Source organism: Pygoscelis adeliae, unplaced genomic scaffold (assembly GCF_000699105.1).
Source record: "Pygoscelis adeliae isolate BGI_AS28 unplaced genomic scaffold, ASM69910v1 Scaffold25, whole genome shotgun sequence".
NCBI classification, from domain to species: domain Eukaryota; kingdom Metazoa; phylum Chordata; class Aves; order Sphenisciformes; family Spheniscidae; genus Pygoscelis; species Pygoscelis adeliae.
Window position 1 is genome coordinate 268,549 of NW_008824808.1, and position 15,330 is coordinate 283,878.

The 15,330-nt window shown below is 39.1% G+C and overlaps 1 protein-coding gene across 1 annotated transcript in view; it reads left to right on the top strand.

Moving 5' to 3' along the window:
* The first annotated feature begins 2,310 nt into the window (after nt 1–2,310).
* ZNRF2 (zinc and ring finger 2) overlaps nt 2,311–15,330 on the top strand; it is a 25,619-nt gene continuing 12,599 nt past the window's right edge. The window contains exons 1-2 of the mRNA XM_009324199.1: nt 2,311–2,323; nt 3,391–3,486. Coding sequence (XP_009322474.1) covers nt 2,311–2,323; nt 3,391–3,486 — 109 coding nt within the window. The remainder of the gene's footprint in view (nt 2,324–3,390; nt 3,487–15,330) is intronic.

Sequence of the window (15,330 nt, forward strand, 5' to 3'; positions counted from 1 at the left end):
TTATCTCTTGTGCTTTCCTTGTAAAGAGAGTGAGAAAGTAGTTAATTGAGTTTCGTAGTTTTTAGAGGACACTTCACGTGATGCCACCTCATCTGAGGACTACTTCCACTTTGTTGTCCAATTGTCTGTGAATGCATTGTTTATCTGCAAAACTCAGTAAAACAAGTCATGTAGAGAGCAAGTTTTTTTTGACCTGTTGCTGATTGTTAGAGTAATGTGAAACTTTCTTCAAGTTATTGGAATTGTTCCTTGAGACTGGTGGTAAAAACAAACATAGGCTATAAATGTCATTAGCCTGCTGGGCAGTGGTACAATAGAGTCTTTGTTCTTATGGAGTACTTAATTGTAAACTGGGTCATGAAACTATTGCCTTCTGATTTGAGGAAAGGTGAGAAAATACCAGCTTTTTTAAAGGACCTTTAACTGCCTTGTGGACAGTGTTGATTGTTCACTTATTTTTCAAGTACAGTTAAAAAATAAAGTATTGTGTCTACAGTCAAAATAATTTGTTCTTTGGTGTTACTAAAGGAGTTGGAAATAGTAATTTCCTTCACACAAAACATACACTGTGCATCTCTTGTGGAAGATGGCTAAATCCAGGATCTCGTTATGGCAGTAGATGTTGTGAAGGAATGAGAAGGTAGATTGCACTTGTATTTGAAAAATTTTTCAGCAAGTGTTGCAAGCTCAAGACTTTTTCTGCTGTTATGCTAGTCTCTGGCATGCAGCTGATGCTGGTCACTGGAAAAACATCTTTTCCACAGATACCTTTGCCACTGGCAGCTAAATTGGTCCATAAGGCTTAGTTAAGCGTGATGTCCTCTACTTCTTGGGTTCTTCAGTGTACTGTTCTGCATGCTGAGTAGAGCTACAGCAGTTAGATATCCCAGACTTGCTGTGTCAGGAGGATATTTGTACTTGTTTAAGTATTACCTTCAGATCCCCCTTGACACTGGACAAGCCACAAGATATTGTATTGTTAAAATACTTACTATATTGCTAGAATGCAGACTGTTTACTAGGTTTAGGGGCAGGTACGTGGTAGTATAAGCATATTCAGCTGAATACTCTAGGTGGATAACCAGAAACATTTTTCACAGTTGTCTGTCTTTAAGCATGGTTTTAAGTAAAAACATTATTATTATTATTATTATTATTATTATTATTATTATTATTATTTACCCAAACTCTCCCTACTGTTTTATTTGGATTTAAGTATTCCCTCCAAGCATTCCTGGGATATGTACCTTCTTTAATAACACTGTTAACTTTAGCAGTGGTTCTAAAGACCTATTGATGGTTTTCCCTGCCCCCTGTCACTCCCAATTAGATGTGCTGATGACCCTAGGGAATAAACTAGAAGGGTTCTGTCCAGAAAGCAGAGGGAACCTGTTAATGACTGTCCTGGTGCTTAACTAGCCATGAACATAAATGTTAACTTGCTGTAATGCAAACACTCCCTTCTGGCACAGCAGGACTCAGTCTGCAGTGTGTAAGGAAGTTACATGCTTTTTCACATCAAAATATGTTGTCCGTTGTGCCTTATAGAAGCGTATAAATGAGAACAATGCATGGGTCTTGGTATGTTTGGACTAGACTTAAGAGTAATCAGCAGCATTAGGTTGATAAAGGTTGAGAGAAAATTTACCCTGGGTCAGTTTTTGAAGAAAAACATAACAAAACTGTTATGGGTGGGTTTGGGTGTTTGGAGGACTGAGATACTAGTTTCGATTTTAGTCGTGTTGAGATGCACCCTGGGGGAAGGAGGCTACATAGTGGTTGAAGGGTCACTGACAAAGCTTTCTACAAGTAAATTACTCCTTTCAACTTGTTTTTTCCAACAAATGTGTTTGGCTGTCATATGCTTATTAACCTGTGGTTGTAACTGTTGTTTATAAAGACGTGGGTTGGGGGAGGAGGATTGAAAATAAGGAGAGAAGAGCAATATTTAAACTGAAGGGTACACAAGAAGAAATAGATACAAACTGCTTACGACTAAAATGGGAAGAATCAGAACTGTACTTTATCTCAGGAAGTGGTTTCCAGTACACGTTCCGCTGCTGCTCAGAGTTCCTCATGGGTATTACCAATTGTCTGGTTTGACTTGCTTCCTATTAGCTGCACAAAAAAAATAAAAATCATTGTCTTGATAAATGAAATGCATTATTTCTATCAAGTGCTAATGCTTCAGGTTAGTTGCTTGATCTACATCTGGATAATAATTAATATTGAAGATCAAAATTCTCAGGCATCAGTAATTTGAAAGTGCAGCATCAAGTCACTTGTCATCCTTGACTAACTTGGTTCATTATGGACTCGCAAGGTTAGAAGTACAAAAGCAAGGGGCAACAAACTAAAACATGTGGGAGCAGGCCCAGATGTGGATGTTGGTGGAAGGTGCAGTGGCCATTTATACATGCCCGCATCGTTACTTTTCAACAGCATCAAAGAAAAAGTTGCTCCTTTGCACTGAGCATGGATTTAGATATTTTTGCTGTATGTTATTCTGTAGGTATACTCCTTAACAGCTGTTACACATCAAGATCCCTGTTGGTGGCTTTTTGTTTCTCACTTGTGTGTTAATTATTCAGCAGATCAAAATCAGTCAGACTTTTCTGTGGACCGTAAAACTTGTCCAACCAATCTTGTCCTTTAACTGGAAGACTGCTGTCTTTGGTAATGAAATAAATTGAAGCATTAAGCAGTTTTGTCATGGACTATTATGCAGTTGCATCACAATCCAGACTGTCTTAATTATTCTTTACCCCATATTGCCGCAGGCTGTGACCTCACAAGCTAAACAAGGTCATGCTTGGCTAGGATGAGAGAAGTCAAACAAATTCAGTGCTACAGGAAATATTAGTGATTCAGTAGGTGAGGCAACACCCCTGAGTTAGTGTTTTCCCTGTGCCCCAGACTGGTAAAAGATGCTGCAGCTTGCATGATGAGATGTAAAACCGAGATCCTTTGTCAAAGTTTCAGTGCTATTCCTGGTAAAAGTGCAGATGTTAATTCAGGGTTCTTGCCCAAGTTCAGATTTTAATGGCTATGTCCTGTATACATTTCTAATTTCTGTTTTAGTAGAGTCACATTATCCTCTTGCACTTGTCTTAAACTGTTCTTAGAGTTGTTGGGAAACTTTGCATTCCAGAGGTGGTGACACATTTATAATTGGCAACAGATCAATTTGCAGAAACAGTCGTCCATTTTGAGATCTGAAATCAGGGGAATTATATTCATGTAGGAAATGTCAGGTCAAAACTGAAAAGCTGCCAGATTTTATTTTTTTTTTCTTTCTTTTAATGTGTGTAGAATATTTTTTTGGCTTGACTATACATATCTGCAACATGGTTGAATATACTCATGCTTACATATTTTTATTTTCCATAGGATTCAAGTGCCCTGTATGTTCAAAATTTGTATCTTCCGATGAAATGGATTTACATCTTGTGATGTGTTTGACAAAACCAAGGATAACCTACAATGGTAAGAAAGAAGTAAGCTGATAATTATTTATTCATTTTAAACATTACAGTGATAATAATTCTTTATTTAATAAGATACTCTGGTAACTAATTCAGTGGACTCAGAAATGGTGTATTTTTTTCTTGTTTATTTTTTCAAAATAGTTCCTAAGAACTTGGTCTTTTTTTATACTGCCTGCCAATATAATTTACACTATTGAATTGTTCTACAAATATAAAATTATTCTTTTTTGAGTGTGGGTATTCCATTTTTTTGGCCACAAGATCAGATATTGGTCAGTTTCTGTTTAGTGCCCACTTGAGATATGTGTAGTCTAAACGTCTTCTCATCTAATGACATCAAGTAGTGAGGTAGGTCAATCAAGTCTCCTTCTGGGGACATTATTAAGGACTGTTACTTGACACACTGTGCATTTGCACCTTATTCAAGAAAATCACCCTTTCTTGAAGGAGCTAAAGAACTTTCTCCTTCTTGCTGATTGCATATGTCCTTCATAAGGACTGGTAGATATGTAAGTCTCACCTTCATTTTTTGTGGGTTTAGTGAGACTTTTGCCAATGTCAAATGAATCACCTGTTGTAGCTCTATTTTTTTTTTTTCCCCCATACCACTAAGCTCTCCTTCTAGGCAACCTTTGCAAGGCAAACAGGACTTTTGTCACTGTTGGGATCAAACCTTTCTATCACCGTGGCTTAGGCTGACGCTCAGTTCTATGGCAAGCACACAAAAAGGTTTCAGAGAACTAGGAATTAGAAAATATTACTGAAATCTTAGTGCCTGCTTTGGCAGAGCTGCCCTACCATCAGGAAATCTTACAGTGCCTCCTGAATGAGCTTATTGCTCACCAGTCATCAGATGTGGAGTATGTGAGAACAGAATGTGATTAGAAATAAATTGTAGAGGAGAGGAAGTCGGATTCTTTTTGGAGGTGCAGAGCAAAAAGTTGAGAGTCAGTGGTCACAAGTGGCATCAGGGAAAAATCTGATTCAATGTAAGGTAGAAATGATGCATAATGAGGGTGGTCAAACACAGTAGCAGGCACCTGAAGAGGTTGTTTAACCTCCATCCTTGGAGATGATCAGAAATTGACTGAACAAGACCCTGAGCAACTTAGCCTAACTTGGTCCTGCTTTGAGTGAGGGGCCGGACCAGAAGACCTCCAGAGGTCCCTTCCAATGTAAGTTAGTTATTGTATAAATAACCTGCAGTGTTATCGGCTCTTTGACCCTCCTGGCACCCTTGCTGTTATGGTATCCTACGCTGTTTTGTTTGGTTTGGTTTTTTTTTTAATTGGAACAAGTCTTGAAGGGTGTTGGACCCACCTTATTCTTTGTCTGGACAGCAATAATGCTTGGCCTTAATTGCAAAAATAATTTCAAATCATATAATTACAGTTGTGAAATCCATTTCAAAGCACAGCACTCAGGAAAAGTAATTTTTTTTTTCTCTCCTGGTGTTGCCACACATATATTTGAGAAGGTTGACTTAATCTAACCGAAGGGGCTTTGTTTCTCTTTGTTTTGCCTTTTGTAAATTGGGACTAAGCGTTTTCCAAGATAAGTTGTTAGAAATCTGTGTACTGAGGGATGTTGAACATCAGGGAGAAGCAGGCTAGTCACCCCAGTCAGGGAGGGACAATGCATTCGGGATCAGTTAGGGTAGAGCAGGAGAAGGCAAGCTGGCAGAGAGCAAGCTCTGGTGGTAATCCAACTGATGGGATGTCCACAAGTTATGAGTTGACTGACTGAAACCCTTCGCCCCTGCTGCTCCCTACATGTACATATGAGCACACTCAGCTGACTAACTTTTTTTCAAAGAAATGGCAATTACATAACATAACCTCTCAGTATTGTTTGTGATGTTCATTTGTATCACAACGGTGCCATATTCAACCTCTTTTGTTTTTTTCCTGCAGTGTTTCTCTCAGCTGGCACGCTGCTGGTTGGAGCTCCTTTGGGCCATCTTGTTACCTTTGCGCAGTCCGTTAAGTCAACAAACTTCTATATAAGTGAGCAGAAGTAAAAACTGAGTGGCATCTGAAGCCACTCTCTGGATAATCTGCAACACAACAAAAGCAGTTGTGGACAATGCAATATGAGTTACTACCAGCTACATGTAATTTCTCAATTTAGGAGTGTGTCTGCTGTATAGAGAGCCTCAGAAACTCATTCTAGGAAATGGTTATATAAGCTTGAAAGGAGAAAACTGTTAAATTACATATACTGGTTTGAGAGAGACACTTACTTAGAAGTGTGGTCCCATTCTTATAATCACTTAACAGAAGTGTCCATTGATCCTTATAACTCTAGTTGGTTAGCTCCTGGAGTCGTGGACTAGATCTTAAATTGTAGCGTATAGCTGGTTATTTAAATTACTGCAGCACAAAGAAATTGAGGCTATGGCTTCAGAATTGTGCAGCACTCAGTTGTTACTTTGTAGTATGACTGTGATCCCTTTAATGAGGCTAATGAAAGAGAATTAACTAGCAGATTGGTAACTTAATGCTGCCATGGTTACAGGCCGAGAATTGCATATGAATGTCTATATGCATGCTTTTTTTTCTTGTATATTTTGCTGTTTGCCATGATGAGGAGATCAGTGATGGATCTGCCCTTTTGTCATAAGCCATAAGGAGGGCATCTCAAGTTTTGCTTGAGAGAAGAAAAGATGCTGCTGTCAACTTTTGATACCATCTTCCAAAATGGAAGGCATCTCTTTATGTTTTACTTTCTCATTGTTATCTTGGCCTTATGCCATACATACTCAAATAGAGCCGAGTAGGCATCATTTGCTTGTGTTGGTCACTGGTGGTTTCCCAGTACTATTACCACTAGCAGGAAAAATATCATCTTTTTTTTCCCCCTTTTTTATTTTTTCCTCACGTTCTTTTCTCTCTGAATTTTGTGTTGCAAGTAGTTGAAGGGAGCCTTAGACTTTGCAGGTGGTGAGATGTTTAAAAATTGAGCAGTTGGATTGAGCTGTGCTTATGTCTAATTCTGTTCTAGATGTTTCCTCATGATACTGTAAATGTATTAGTTGTTCTTTCTAAGAAACAACAGGGAGCAAATTGTATGTATTTTGTCATTCTGAGAAGACAAACCTTCTTTCTTTTTAAATGTGATTGAGGCATACAGTCTCCCCCAGAAAAATGTTATAAGACTGTTTAGATGTGATTTGAAGTTTAAAAAAACCAATGAGTCTTCTCAGCCAATCTCTAATTGCTTTCTGAGCTACCTTTGTGCGTTGCATTTGGCAGTAGGAAGGGTCAGTGAACTGCAGACTCTGGCAGCTGTCTGATTTACACGTGTTTTCTGAAAGAGAGTGGTCACAGATTTGTCCCAGTTCTATGCTGGAAGTTATGCTGATTTTCATATAAATAAATCAGTACATTTTATTAGCCTTAGTCTTTCAAAATCATGTGGCTTGCCTGCAACAGAGGTCTCATTGCTTACTCAATCTGACATGTAAAAAGAGCTCTTTCTTTTTTTCTGTGGAACTTTGTTCCAAGTATCTCTTAAATTACTTGTGGTGCTCACGCATGAACCAATATCTAGGCATTTCGATACAAAAGCTGGTTAAATGAATGGAATTGTGCAAAAACATTGTGGTGTTTGTTGTTACTGTCTTAAATAGCCTTGCTTTTTTTAGCAACTAAAAACTCTCTTCATACTGTTACTTGCTGAGTTGCTGAGAAGCCAGAGTAGGTCCCATGCACTGGTTAGCCACAGGTTGCTAAAAGCCAGTTTTATGAAGAAAGTGGGTTACTTGCTAGTTGACGGATTTTTTTGAAAACCACTGCTAAAATATTATATAGCCATACCTATTCCTTTGAGCTTCTCCAAAGTGTTAAATGAGGCCCCTTGCACCATCTCGTTCAAGTTTGCAGGGAGCCCACTTAGGGACTACTCTGCGTAAGATGTTGCTTACAAGGTAGCCCTGTGGTTTGGTCCGGCAGGGGCATTTACTTAAATAACACTCAGTGCTTTGGAAGCAACTTGCCTTTAACTCCTTGCTGATGATTAGACCTATCTGGTAGAGTTTAGGTTTTGAATATAATTATTGTTCATTTTGTATTGTTACAGTATCGATGCTTTTTTTTCACTGGAAGGTGTTTTATAAAAAGTGAGGAAACACAGGAGGGACTTGTATCTTTAGGGGCACTAGTTTTAGATGCTTTGCAACAAATGCAGCCAATTCCTCTAGAAGAAATGTTGCAGTTGGTTCTGAAGTAATTCTGGTTTTCGTTTTAAAATGCCTTCATTTGTTTCTCAGAACACTTTTTAAGACATTATTATTATTATTATTATTATTATTATTATTATTATTATTATTATTATTAAAGGGCCCCTCTGAGAGCAGGGACTAGCAGCCTGGCACCTGGCCAGATGGGGAAGCCAGTGACCCCAGAGAGCTGGGGAGAGCCAGTCAGCTCACTAGACTGGTTGGCTGGCTCGGTGAGCCGGCCTGTCCTCTTTCAAAAGTTTTAACTGAATTAGCACATTCCTGTGGAATATTTTGTGTTTCATCAAGTCAGCACTTTGTGTTGGAATGCCGTTCTACTGGAAACTTTCTAAGCGGGTCTCCTTAAAGCCGCTTGCTTAGGGGTGGTGCTGCTTTGACATCAGTGCTGCTTTCACTCAGACCACTCTACATTTAATCCAGATACGGCAGTGGGTCTGGTTATTGGCCAACATATTTACTGAGGTTCATTTTAAGGGGAAAAGCTTTTGGTAGTGTAATTTCAGAGAGGGAGAGTGTTGAGACATCCAGTGCATGAGCTGCTGGAGGTTTTTTCCTTCCTCAAGGTACCTACTTTCAATTATTCTTTCTGAATTTTTTAGCCCTATCACACCAAAAAAAAGCAGGGGATCAAATATCACAGATAGCAGGGATTTACATATATGATTTTGTATTTAAAGTTTATCCAGCTCTATTTTGAATGGAGGATTAGTATGTGGAAAGACTGTTATAGACAGAATATTGAAAACTAAGGTAGGTGTACTGGAAGGAAAACATGAGTGAAGCTCGATGTGCTCTTCCGGTCCGGCAACATGCTTTGTCTTCTGGGGTGTTCAAATCCAATGCCATGCACAGCTAGCCAAATATTCCCATGCCGTCTAACCGAATTCGAAGTGACTTGGGCCACAACAGTGCAACTGATTTAGATTAGTAAGGATGCAAAGCAGAGTTTTGTCATGAGGATTTAAATACACTGTTTATTCTAAATCAGTTCGAGGTATTGGGTTAAGTTATGTCTTGTGAGGAAAGAGAAGGCTTTCCTCATGTTGAGGAAAACTCACATGCTGAGGCCTGCATGTGAGTGAGTGTCAGAATCCTGAGCTGGAATCTGTGTGAGCAATAGTCCTGCTAGAGGAGTTGTCGACATCTAAATGACAGCCATAACATGTGTTTTGATCAAAAGTAGAGACCTGAAGATTGGCATGAGTCACCTGAAGGACTAAATAAAAATATTTTGGAAATGTTCTTTGTGAATGGGACTGACATAATTTTTTCTAACGCAAGTTATAAGCTTCATTAATTGGTGGCTGTTTCAACATCTTTGGGGCAAGCTACTTTTGCCAGAACTTACTCAGTTTATATTGCTCAGTAGAAAGGAAGAAAAATAGCACACCTTAACCTAACATCTGGACCACCAAGATACGTGATTCTGGTAGTTCCACCCCCTGCGGTGACTTGATTTCCTTGGTCACTTCTGTGCACAAAAAAAGGGAGAGTATTTTACTCAGCAGGGCTGATGCTGTCAACTGTTTTGACTGATGCACTCAAAACTTCAGTCTGGAATGAAAAGAATCGCTAACTTCAAGTTCACTTCTCTGCCAGGGTTCCTGAGATCATAGCCTAAAAGACCTTGCAAAAGGGCATCTTGCCAGTCTGCCTGGAAAAGCTTAAGGCTTCTTCCTTGTCTTCATCCTTTAATAGGACTAGACTTTCAGCAAAGCAGTACAAAATAATACTAAGGCAAATCAGTTCTTTAATTCCATTTTATAAAATTCTCCATAGAATTTCTCAATTCTTCCATTTTTGGAGTTTAACAAGATTCTTGGCTAAAAGTTTCTAGCTTCTTGCTCTGCCCTAGATAGTTCTGTGCTCTGTCCTCCGGGGTGCTGGGGAGGGAGAAGCGCATACTTTATAAGGTAGTTTAACAGGACATGTAAACAGACGCTTATTCTGTGCTTGCAGTTAAAATAGTGACATTTACTCTTGTTTTGATCTTGTGTACTCATGAACATCCTCCAGAGTATGTAGGAGGTTCATTCAGTTTCCCTGACGCTTTAAAACTGTTTTCTTCAGTAGTTCTTGAAAGTAATTAGAACTGTTGAACATCTGTTGAACTTTGAGATTTTGCCTAATGTGGTGACAGTAGAACATTACTATAGTAAATAAAATTTTAATCTGACATTTGCACAGCTGTTATTCTGTGCATTGGTATAATACCAGCTTAGACTTTTCATAGCTTGTCTTGCAAATAATTGTTACAATTTTAGGGAGGGAAATTGTGTTTGGAGAACTTGATTAAAATATAGTGATTAGTTTGTACTTCCTCCCTTTGGGAATTGTTGGTAACGTTTGAACAAGGCGGAAACTTTCACTGGTGTTCACCAGTGTAGGCCATGGATAGCTACTTGTCCAAACCAGACTGCCAAGAGGAACAGTGACAAACTCTAGCTCTTCCTCCCTTTTGTTCAGTAAAGCTGTATTTCCTTCCAGCCATCCCAAATCTCTCCTTCAACAGTTTTTGGTACCTCACAGAAGAGCACTGCTACAAAAACAGCCTGTTACAGTTTGGGTTTGTTGTGGGGGAAGGTTGTTAATTTTAAAGAGTAATGCTGACAAATGTCACTGAATAAAACCACACGCAAGTTCAATGTGTACCTACCTCCTAAAGGGGGGTAGGACCTGCTCCGGTGACCCCATTTCAGCCTCAGACAGTGGACAAATTGGGTCAGTCTGTGATAGCGTGGAGCTGGCAGCACTTTTAGAGGCTGTAGTCTCTTATCTTTCCTCCACACCCACAAACTGCCAACCCTTTGCTATGGAGTCAGAAAAGTAAGCTGTGTATTTCTAATGGTGTGGCTGTGGAGAAAGCTCCTGAAATGGGAACATAGTGTAACTGAGAGGGACGTGCTTCAAAAGTCTGGAATAGCAGTTCCCAGAACTGAAGACTACCCCATTTATCTTGGTAAAATATAATCTCAGAGGTTTAGTGGTGGTGGTTGAGGGATCAACATTGCTTATTATTTTACTCTTCATGTAAGAGAAAGGGAGGCATAGGTTTGTAAAGAAGCTATGACAGCTCACTTTCACGGTGCGGGTTGGGGATGCTCAATAGATTATGCTAAATTTTCTTGCTGTAATGAAGTAAAGTCGACATGCTTGCATCCTGCTGAGGACACACTGCAGCGATCACATCCATTCATCTCTTAAACTTTTCTCTGATTTGTTGTGAGTGGGACTGACTCTTTTAATGAACCTTTGGGGAGAAGGGTATTTGGTGGGTGATTCTCTGCATGCTTTCCCTTGACCCAGGCCTAAATCCGCTAGACCGAACTTCCTGTGACGGAGCCATCACAAGTCACTCCTGGCCAAAATAGCTGCAATGTCACCTCATACTTACTTCAGTTCTTGAGAGCGGGACAACAATTTTTTTTTTCTCAGTACATTGGAATTGCCTTTATATAAATGCATGCATGTGCTACGGGAATATTTTATATGCAGCACTGGATAAATACAGTAAAGCTTTTGACAGCTATAGAACAAGCCTGGTTGTTTCTGAAAGAAATAGAGAAAACAGGATCATTCATGTGCTGAATAGCTCAAGTTGTTTATTTTCTTTAGAAGCTACTCCTAACCTCACATACTGCTGTTGTCTTGCTTTGGTACTGACAGTGCTGCAAAAGTCAAATGACAATTCTTGTCCTGGAAAATTACAGATACACCTGTGAACCAGTGCTGCAAAGAACATCTGCGGGTGATGCCAGGAGTGATTCAGATCAGGTTAGAAGAGGACCTGATACATTGCGCTGTATGTCATTGTGTTTCTCTTACATAATGGCAGCGCAGTGCTGCATGCAGGAGAAAGCTAAGGGACAGTTTTGTTCTCTCGGTAGCAAACGCTCACTGTGCTGTGACTCCGCATCATGTGATGCAGGCAGACAGGAGCTACCTTCCATGTCTTACACTTAATCAGTCTTTAGCTTTGAGAGGTCATTCAGAGGATGTCATAAATCGTGTCTGCAACTGCTGCAGTCTTGTGACTGCTGGGAATTTAGCTTCAGGGGAAATAATGTTCCTAGTTTTGTATGGTAATTCTGCAGTCTTTAAAGCTGATACCTCTAAAACCTTGAGATTTGACTTGTTTGTTAGCAGCAAACTGACTTATTTTTTGTAGTTGCTCTGTGGAAGCAAAAACCTTGAAAATACACAGCTTTTCCTAATCTTAGAGAATAGGTTTCATTGGCTGGATTTTGAAATAAAACTACTTGAAATCTTTAGGTGTTTAAAAACAAATGCCAAGCTACTTCTCACTGAGATTGAGGGATCTGTGTAGGAATTTCATGGTATTTCCTTCCCTAAATTCCTCACTGTTTTGTAGGAACTAGAACAGATTATTTGCAGATCAGGACTTTTTTCTAAAGAAATATAAAAGAATAAGGGGCACTCCCTCTTGCTCAGAAACTATCCCAAGGGCAGATCAATAGAAAGAATAGCCTGAAATGTCATTTGTAATTTTTTTTTTTCTTCAGATTAAAATCTTGCTTTAAAACCCGCTACCCTTTGGTTGTTTAAATAGTCTTGTGCTTCTGAGTTGCAGACTCAAACTTTCAATGACAAAAGAAGTCAGCCCAGCTTTTGCAGGGAGTTTCAGTAGTAGAACAAGCCTAACTCTTCTGAAACAAACTGGGTGAAAACACTGTTAATGTGATAGAGTACTCTCACATCTAAATTGGGGATTATTATCACTGCTTACACAGGAGAAAAAGTTACCAGCTTTTAGTGTTTTTAACAAAATCCAGTGATTCTAGAACAGGTAAATTGTCTATTGGCAGGGATTACATTGATTATATACTGACATAGGTACAACTGGCCTGTTGTATCCTCCCTGGAAGAGCCTCCTCGCTCTCCAAAGTTTGCTTTAAGTCTCACGCTGCTACAGATTTGTTCAGCTGCAGAAATAACCCGAAGTTCTAACACACAGCTGAATCATGAAAAACTTCACTATTGATAGATTTAGTGCTGAACTATATTAACAGTCATGAAATGTTGTTAAAGTTTCCTCATAAAAACCCCGGATAACTTCATTTTAACACTGCATTAATAGCTATCTGTAATTTAAAGCCATATCAAATGTTATTCATTTTGACCGTATTCCTCATCCCCTCTTTTCTTGTGTGAAGTTTAGTTAGATACCTAATGTCATACATGAAGACTATTGGATAGCCTTCATGTAGCTAAGCAATAATGTAGTATTCACTGATAATTTTTAGCCCATAAATAATGTTTACTTGTTTGGAATGAAGAGATGGGGGGCAGAATTGTTTGGTTAACACTTTTTTACATTTTTTTTTTCTCCTCAGTTCCAAGGAAGTCTGTTTCAATCTATAGCTTTATTAGCTGAAATGCCTTGTTGTCATAATGGTGTCCAATAGTTTTGATAGCCTGTAGATGTAAAAAATGAGGAGAAAAATAAAACTTTAATATGGTTGTAGAAGTATACTGTCAGATTATGTGCATAAAACTTTGAACAAATACTGGAGAATTGTCTTTGGGGACTCTTTTTTAAACACATGTCCCATGTTAATCTTTTTGTATTATTGTTTGTGAATGATTGTCATTGCTGAATACTGCTGAAATTATGTGGGTGTCTTTTTATTCCACTTAATTGTTAGGATCTAGAAATTAATGCTGTTTGCTTTAAAATGTAAAGGAAGGTTGTTTGGGGATTTTTTTTTCCTCTTGAAATTAAAGACCCATATGCTCTGTATCTTACTGGGATAGTAAAAACCTGTAGGTACCTGTTAGCACCAGAAATATCGTATCTCTATCCTTGCTGGAATAAATTACAATACTGTATTATGGGTTAGTGTAGAGCAGAAAAATTGAGATAGCTTTGAAAACTCCGACTCAATGTTTGATGTTATCAGAACTTTTTGCATTCAGACATGTTTTGCGTTCCATCTATATCACAAGGATAATTGCATTTAAAATATGAATAGCTTGTAAAAACAGTCTGTCTGCTGTGAACAGAAAAGACAGGCAAGTAAAAATTATGCAGTGATTAATACCCCTATCCTGTGTATGCACACTTGACACCAGACGTTCAATTTTAACTTGGAGAAGACTGATCTAAAGCCTGCTGGGAAAAGCACCCTGTAGGCCTAGCACCTGGCACTGGGATTAATAAGCCAGACTTTATGCACACTGAGTTTTGGCACCAGAGTTTTCATTGTGTGTTGCTCAGTAATGCATCGTATCTTCCCTAAGAATAGCGTCTTAGTCAGACACACCTGTTTTTCTCCCCTCCTTCTGTTTCGAGCTTAGTTTCATCTTTCACGCCATCTTCCTTCATGCTCCCCGTGCATTCATTTTGTGTCAGATCAAACCAAACTCCTCTGCAAGCTTGCAAAGACATGAGTCAGTTATTTGGCCAATGTTAAAAGACTGGAAAAAAGACTTGGCAAAACTCATAGTGCTCAGGGCACCTGTAGGAAGCCTGGAATAGGAACTTGAAAAAGGACAAAGTGAACAAAACATTGAATCAAATCCTACATCCAACTTCAAAACAAGTCACCATTAAAGTAACCCATGTTGCCCAGAGTAATAGGCTAGCTAACTGCATCTGAGCTTCCTCTGTTCATTCCTTCTCTGCCTCTGCTCTTCAGGCACACTATTGCCCTACTCTTTCCTTCCATGAAGGTTTCTAATGTGCCTGCTTCACCTACGTTGTGTTAGATGAGAGTTCTCATAGATTTCATTAGGCCAGCAGGTCCCTGTCACACTCTCAATTTTTTGCAGACCATTACTAGAATGAAACTTCTTAATTGAAAATCATTACCAAGGAATTTCTCTGACTTCTGATCATAGTTTCAGTGATGGTGAATGGTTGAAGCCTTGCCATTTGGAAAAACTGTCTTCTGCAACCGTTTTGGTCTCCTTTTGTGTTGGGGATAAAATAAGCTTAGTCACTTTAAAAAGCTGCCAAAGCAAGAGGGATTTCCTAACCTCAGTGGGGATCCTTTTGTACAGTCACATCAACATCTTGCATTTGCAAAATCTTTTCAAATTTAGATCTGTCCTTCAGCTTGATCAGGGACAACCATCTTCTGTCGTACCTATTCTGCCACATTGACGCTCTGCTCTACTTTCCCAGTCTTTGTGAACACTGTTGGCAATAGTATCTAGTATTGATTTGGCAAAGTTGTTCATTTTAACAGACTTAGATCATCATAGCTAAGTCTTCCTTCTGACCAAAAAGCTATTTGAAGAGAACTGTCTCTGCACAGTATATGAAAGGAATTCTTCACCCTCCTCCTAATCACAGTGGTATCTTTTCCTCATTAAATCATTCAGTTAGATTCTTGAGTGATTTACTACCAGAAGAAACTTCTGTAGATAAATACTCTTGGGGTTCTATGCCTGGTTGGTTGTGGTGGGGGTTTTTGGGGGTGGGTTGGTTTGCCTTGGGTTTTACTGTTTTCATTTTTTACCTTTGGTAAAGAAGTCATCTGCTACACAAGGCAAGCTGCACCTCAGGCACCTCTCATTTTTCTTGAATGTGCCCCCTTGGTGACAAGACGTAACTTTCTGCCCCTTGCTCTGGGGGAA